The 8,089-nt window shown below is 32.1% G+C and overlaps 1 protein-coding gene across 2 annotated transcripts in view; it reads right to left on the bottom strand.

The window, feature by feature from the left end:
- Positions 1-233: 233 nt before the first annotated feature.
- The window catches only part of LOC130891277 (SH3 domain-binding protein 1-like), a 29,583-nt gene continuing 21,727 nt past the window's right edge, over positions 234-8,089 (bottom strand). For both annotated transcript variants that reach the window (XM_057795915.1, XM_057795914.1), the window contains exon 9: positions 234-6,865. In XM_057795915.1, coding sequence (XP_057651898.1) covers positions 6,311-6,865 — 555 coding nt within the window. In that variant the 3' untranslated portion in view covers positions 234-6,310. The remainder of the gene's footprint in view (positions 6,866-8,089) is intronic.

Here is an 8,089-nt window from a genome sequence, read left to right as displayed (position 1 = left end):
TAGTTGGCACATTCAATATTACTAAAAATTCCCAGTTTTTAAGGCTTCCAGACACCCTGAATAAGCTTTCTTGAAAAATCTGGGACTATACTTATGATGGAGGCAGATTTATTCACTTTTTAGGGGTAGATAACGTTTTTGTAGTCTAAATTCTAAAAAATATCAACTATTATAATGTATAATAGTTGATATATATATAATATTTAGTTTCACCAAGAAAGAAAAATCAATAAAACTATTTACATAACTTTATTTTCAAACAATTTATAGAAAAGTTGTATTATAGATAATTGCAAGGCAATAATTGAGAAGGGGCATAAATCCTTTAACTAAACATAATATTCAAATAGTTAACGCGTACATCAGAATATAGTTGAGAATGTATAAAATAAAAACAGTACATAAGTTGAGCTTTCGAAGCCTTACATAAAATAATTTGTCTAAAACTTAAACATTATTTGGTATTGGGATTAAGAGTACAAGTAATAAATAGAATTAAAAGCGTATATAGATAAAGTTACTGAAAAAATATTTTTGAATAATAGGATACACAAATAAATTTTTCTATGAAAACCATTAGGGCATAATATAACAAAAAATAATAAAGTCTAAATAAGCTTCGTTTAATCGATTCGTCCATATTTTATAGTTTCTTGATCATATAGGCAACTGAAAATATATTTCAGCTAATAGAATTTGACTTTACAAATGTAAATATTTTTTAAAATCAAGAAATTAACCCTTCAATCTATTTCGTAAACTCCATCTATAATCCTATCACGACAATTCCTATATTAGCTATCCCAGAAAGAAAAATTGATATATACTTTTAAAGCAGCCTCAAAGATCAAGAAATAAATTAATTTTTCAAGCAAAAAGAAGCCTGTTCATTATATTATACCAGTACAGAAATGCAGTGAAACATAACTAATGAAATATAAATGCATTTTTTCTGTATTAAACATTTTTAATTATCAACAATAGATATTTGAGAAATTTGTAAATGTGTATATTATTGTCTATTAACCAATTGTACAATAATAACTAATGCAACAAACTGAACCTATTACAATAAATCTGAGAGTTTCGAGTAAGGATGCAAGCCCAGATCTTTGTATGAAATGAGAAATAATGATGATCAACGCACATTCAAAGCGACAGGTTCGTCACGAACAAACCAAGTAATACTCTACAATTTCGACCGTTCTAGAAGAACTTACACGACGGAATTTTGGTTAATTCATGTATTTAATCAGGACACAATAAATTATATTGGAATAATATAAGTTATTATTATCTGCGATTGCAGATCAATTAGTGTGAATAATATACAAAACAGAACAACTGCAAATGAGTCGTTTATTTTGAAAAGCGCCTAACTTCAATATTTTTCGGTTACTATTACATATTAGAATATGTACTTATTATTATTTTTAAAGCTGCACGGAATGAACCCGAAAATATCGCTGGTTTGCTCGTGAACAACTTTAAAAGTGCATGTACATAAAGAAATTTCAACAGTGATCAACGGTTTGGAATTATTTATAATATATATTAACTTTACTTTATGCAATATATAGAGAAATATATACAAAACTTCATTTGACACGGTGTTGGTGGGTGAGATCCCTCAATTTGAATAGATATATAGTTACTTTACTTCAAAATACTTTTAAATGAAATAAATTTTTTAAACATAGAAGAATGAATCAATGTTTATATGATCATCTTTTAAACTTATTGAGCAGATGCTTAACAAAATATTTAATAAGAAAACCTGATTGTCGATTAGATCAAAAAGTTAATCATTAGTTTGGCATGGAATTTTCAAGGGGGAAAATGATTCCCTTTATTCTACCAAATTTTAGTTTTCCTGTATCCAGCCGACTGTTTGTTATATAAATACTCATGAGCACGTACAAATTCTATCAGCTCTTTACTCATAGAAGTCATATGTCAGGGTATGTGCAACTACAAACTACACTAGAAAAGTGAGGTTATCGAGCGCGTACAAGAGCGATCATTGTGTGCGTTATCGAAGTTTCTCAACAAGTTGAATTATCTTTGACATTTATAAACGACTAGAACGCATCTTGTTCGCGTTCATTTTTTTACCGCTTAACATTTTTGAACGTCTAAAGCGCGTCATTTTCGCGTTCTGTACACTGCTTAACATTTATGACTGTCTAGAGCGCGTCATGTTCGCGTTCTGACCGCTTAGCATTTATGACCGTCTACAGTAGAGCGTCATTTTAAAGTAGGAGAAATGTGGGTTAATTCACCAATTCGAAATAATAGGGGGCTCGGGGTCCCGACAAAATATTTAAATGTTGAAAAAATGAATTTTCAGCGCAGGCCTAGCATACAGTAATTCTTAAGAGCCAATTAAAGGCTAATGTAGACGTGGTTTCGACTGACTGCTAAGCAACCGTTTCGGGAAATACAGTTGGCCTTAGTACACTCGGCCGATACGGCCTGGGAAACATATATGGAAGGTGGTCAGTGGACCATTATTTGTCAAACATATTTTGTTGCTTGGGTTATGTATTAAAGACCTCCGACAAGAAGTGACATTTGATATGAAATTTCAGAAGCCTTAATTATCACCAAAAAAGAGGGAGGCTAGGCTGAAAAACGGACTTTGGAATATGATTTATGATTAAATAGATAACAATTTTACATTGAATCCATTCAATGATATGAAACGCATTTATTGGTTATACCAATTGTATGAACTCTTAAAAAGGAAATAGTCAATAAAGCTGGGAATATTCTGTAAAATAGTAATGAGATTATGTATATTAAAACAAATTTAGAATCAAAATGTGGTCATTCACAATTACAAATTCCTCAGTATCTTAATTATTCTATCATTTCTCCAAATATTTTTCTTAAAGATCTATCATTTAATTTATTTAGCTACATTCCATTAACAGTTAACTTGAAAATATTTTGATAAGATAAAAACAGTTAAACAAATTTTATATCCTTTTTTTATGGATTTAAATATAACAAAATGAGTCTAAAGCTTACAATTTGGAAACAAATTCAGGTTTTATTGTAAATAGTTCCAAAAATGATGTCCTTTCTTATATTAGATCAATGAATTTTATTCTACAACAAATTATTATTAAACAAAATAATTTAGGAAAAAATATTGTCAGAATTGTCTGTAAGATGAATATGAAACTATTAGAGTAGAAAACTATATGGTTTAAATAGAAATATAACGAATACTTTAAAAAAGTTTAATAAAAAATTTACTCATTCATAATTCAACCCAAAGTTGCATTCAAATTTATTGTCTAGATTAATCATTTTTAGCAAAAAAAAAATTTGCTTTCCAACATTGTAACAAAGCATTGATCAATATTTGTCAAGATGATAATATTATTGTCTTCTGATGATTGCTTTTATTAATCAACTTAGATGATTTATATTAAAGATGAGAACCAAGTATTTCTAAAAAGAGGTAGAATAACAGTTGAGCTGAATTTTGAAGAAGTTTGCGATATTCATATTTAACCCTATAGTGCGCATTGTAGCAAATCTGATGCACCATTCTTTTATATAACCTAATTTGTGTCTGAACAATATAAACTCGTTGATGCGCTCTGTAGCAGGTTTGATATAACCTTTAGTACGACACCATAAAAATATTATACGCGCGCGGCTTTTGTTGGCGCGTAATATTCATTACTTTGTTGCTGCCCACACATGCATGTGGATAAGTGAATGTGACTTCCTTCAATTTTTCTTGTTTTTTGTTAGTTATTGTTTTATTTTTTTGTTAATGGTGGTTAAATTATAACTAGATGGTGAGTAAAATAAACGTGTTATATTCGATTGATTTCCTGGATTGATAATTTTTTATAAATTGCGTCATTTTTTTGGTTGTATTAGATCTGCAACATAGCGTTTGTTGCAGGGTTAAGATGGACCATAAGAAACCATTATCTGAACGTGAATTACACTGCAGCGAATTTTTGGAACAGTGACGACGATTTGGATGTCAGTGAGTATGAAGCATGTCTGAAAAGTGAAATACGGGAGTAAAATGTCAATGACTTGGACATTGATGATATTTATATAGAAATATATAATAATATTGCTAGTATAGAGTCAGTTATTGTACAGTGCAAGAATATGGATGAAACTACAAATGCATTTAAGGGAGACACCACCCTTTCAAGTACATACTTGATTTGTCTACACATTATGCTTTTTTCAAGCATCTTTTTTATGAACTAATTCAGAAAATTGTGTATGAATCCAATAGTTATGCTACTGAAAAAAATCCAAGCAAACCTTCTGGCCTGAATGAAATCGATATAAACCAATACTTGGGCATTTGTATATATATGTCTTTAGTTCAAATACTTAATTGTTGAAGTTATTGATCTAATTCCTTGGGTTATCCTCAAATAAAAAATATCATGAGCGAGAAACGATTCTAGTTTACAGAAAATGCATGCATTTCAATGACAATGTTAATTTGGATCTGAATAAAAAATTTGTTAGCATTCTATTAGAAAAAAAACTTTCAGTGGATGAACGGATGTGGGCTTTTAAAGCCAGATATTATATGAAACGATATATGCCTGCTAAACGCCACATATGGCGCTACAAACTTTTTATTTAATGTGGAACTACTGGATATTCATAAAAATTTGAAATTTATATTGGTATAGAAAATAACAAAAAACATCGTAGTTTAGAAGAACCTGATCTAGGTGCAAGTTCAAACGTGGTCGTTAGGTTGACCAAAATTGTCCCACAAGCTCAGAACTTTGTTATCTACTTTGACAACCACACGTCTTTGCCTTTACTACACTATCTCGCTACGCGAGGAATATACTCGCTGGGTACTGTTAGACGTAATCGTATTACTGCAAATTATCTTCGGATGAGGCTGCAAAAAATGGATCGTGGGACATCTGTTGAATATCTTTGTGATCTTGAAGGTGTGGAAATATCCATTTCCTGGTAAGATAACAAAAGTGTTTGTTTGCTAGCAACTTATTCTGGAGAGTTACCAAAAGGAAAAATTGGTCGGTATGACAGAAGAGCAAAGCAACATTGTGAAGTGTAGTTCAAGGCTATAACCTCCTTATGGGGGTATTAATATTATATATAGCCACATTGGTCGTTATAAAATCAAAACAAAAAGTGGTATATGAGGTTGTTCTACCATCTTCTTGACATGACAGTTGTAAATTCCTGGCTGCTTTACCGAAGATACTTTGCACAAAAAGGAGTTCAAAACTATATGAAACTTGCAGATTTTAGAGCTGAGACTGCATATTGTTTGTGTAATGTCAATTTTAACTGTATAGTGAAAAGAGGTAGGCCATCAGATCTTAAAAAAGAAATACAGGAAAAAAAAGAAAAGGTCATCAACAACATTCCACATTCCTCCATAAGACGTAATGCTGGATGGCCAATCACATTGGCCATTGTACAGAAAGGAAAGGCAGAAATGCAAGCATCCCAAATGTACTTCTTTTTCTTATAACAATGTTCCAAATGCGGATCACATTTTTGTCTCAATAATTGCTTCCAGAAGTTTCACAATACTTAGTTTTATATGTGTGCTATTACTTTTTTGTTTGTATTCGTTATGTATCATATCTGGTAAAACTTATTTTTTTATAAAATACGTTTTTCTAATAAGCCTAGAATTTTTTTACTATTTTTGGTAGTTAATACGCTCGATAAAGCACCAGAAAATATATTTTTCAGTTCACTAGAAAATATTCCGCACCATAGGATTAACGCAGTGTTCAGTACTTCTACACCAATAGTTATCTTTGATCTTACAAGATGATAACTTATCGAAACGCGCATCAAAGAGCATAATTGTAAATCTCGGTGTAGTAGTAATAAACAAGGTATTGAGTAGAATTACCCAACTTTTTTGGGAATAAATTGGATAATTTCTTAAAAATCTGTTGAATACTGAATTTATGTGCACAGAAGCTATGTGGTGGTTTGGTAACCTTACAAAACAAAATTTAGTTTTTGCTCTCTGAGAAATTTTTCTTCTGGATGTCTCTCTTAGACTATATTATAGAATTATCTTTTGATTTATATAATACATAAATAAAGATTGTCGTTTATAATATAAAAACGACTTGTGTTTAAACAACTCACTGTTTATCATCTTCACTTGCTTTCAAATCGTGATTTATCCAATATATTATAAAAATTTAATATTTAAATCCATAAATATTGATTGCATGAAATTTCACATATTATCATCGGACGCATCCTGGTGATAAACGATATGCTTCACCTCTTTTAAATTTCTCTATCCCACTAAATCTGGTGGGGGAGGAGGAGGCTGCGTCGGTTTACTTAAATTCCTACCCTGTGTGCCTAAGCAGACGCTTCTATTCAAATCGATTACTCCACCATCGGATCTGGCTCTAGTGTGACTAGACTTCTGTATATTTTGATTGGCGTTATTCATATCACAATTATCACTGGTCTTTTCTATGCTGTTGACTGATTTCACCATTTCATTTTTATGAATTTCCAGGCTATTCCTAGAATTATCCGAGTTCATTCTCGAATCATTATCACTGTTGTGGTTAGAATCCCTGTTTTCTGGTTTGTGGCCCAGAAACCTTTCTTTGTCGGCTATTTTGTTGTCATGACCTGGCTGAAAAATATCCATCTTGCCTTGTATATTAATGTAAGCGGGTTGTTGTTTATTGGCAACATTATAGACAGAACATTGGGCGGTTGTTCGAAGTGATGACGGGCGCGCTGGGATTTCGGGTTTCGCAGTTAATTCTGATCTTCTAATTTGAACTTCATCGGTATCTTCGAATTTGTTATCGGGTATCACAGTTGGATTTACCTGAAATGAAAAATTCTATATTCGTGTACTCTTTTATAGCAAAATATTACAAAAAGTAGTAAAATTAGTAATACGTGACCTTGTTTGAACTAATTTCAAGGCTCATTAATACAAACTTCATGGTTTTATATATTTATAAAAAATTGACGAAAAACAATTGTCTGCAATACAGAAAACAATTTTTCAATAATGGGGGAACCAGTGATGGAAGAATTTTTTCAATTTAAGTGAGCTTTTTTTATACTATACGAGCTTTCGAACGACTTTGCATCCATTTTCAAGGCTGTAATAAATACCAAAAGAAACTGGTTCTTTTTAAATTGTTAGAACTTAATTGTATATTAAGATTATAGGAAGAAACTAATATTGCGATTTTCACAGGATTCACAATGATTCGTGTACAATTGCTCGTCGAAGGTTTTGCTTACGTTACAATATTCGACGGTTACGTTCCGATCAACATGTTCAGTATAAATCAACCCACGACCGGGAACTAGCAGGATGTCGAGAACGTATGAAAAAATTGAACTCGTCGCGTTAAGTTTGCGTGATGAACGCGTCAATTCGTTCAAAAGAGAGCGGCTGCCTTATGGCTTCTAAAAACTATAGTGAACGATATGTTGAAGAAGGATCTTAAATTTCATCTATTTAAAATTTATGTTAGACAATGTTGGAGCGATTTCTCACAGTGAACACTATCTTTTGAAGTGATGAAGCCCATTTTCATTTGAATGAAAGTATATACAAGCAAAATTATCGTTATTGGTCCCCTAAAAGTCAAAAACTCCACATCAACAGCCACTTCACTTCCCAGTCCTAAAGTGGCGGTTTGATGTGCGTTGTCAAGCAGGGGAATAATGAGACCCAATTTTTTTGAAAATGGTCAAGGGCAAGCAATTTCCATAGACGGTGTTACTTATAGGCGAATGCTTAACGATTATTTATTTCCAACGTCGAGAGAACATCCTGCTTTCATTTCATAGACATGGTTTCAGCAGGGACATGGTTTACTGCTAGGGATACAATGGCGCTACTTAGTGATTTCTTCCCTAGTAAATTGATAAGCCGTTTCGGTGACACCCCTTGGTCACCCAGGTTCCCAGATCTTACCCCCATGGACTTTTTTCTGTGGCGGTATCTCAAAAGTAAAAAGTATACGAAACAAGCCCAGCGACAATCTCTGAAGTGAAACAAAATATCGTTCGCGTCAATGGCACCTCGGTG

This window comes from Diorhabda carinulata, chromosome 3, assembly GCF_026250575.1.
Source record: "Diorhabda carinulata isolate Delta chromosome 3, icDioCari1.1, whole genome shotgun sequence".
Taxonomy (NCBI): Eukaryota; Metazoa; Arthropoda; class Insecta; order Coleoptera; family Chrysomelidae; genus Diorhabda; species Diorhabda carinulata.
Note: the sequence above shows the minus strand (reverse complement) of the source record. Positions and strands in the feature narration are given on the sequence as shown.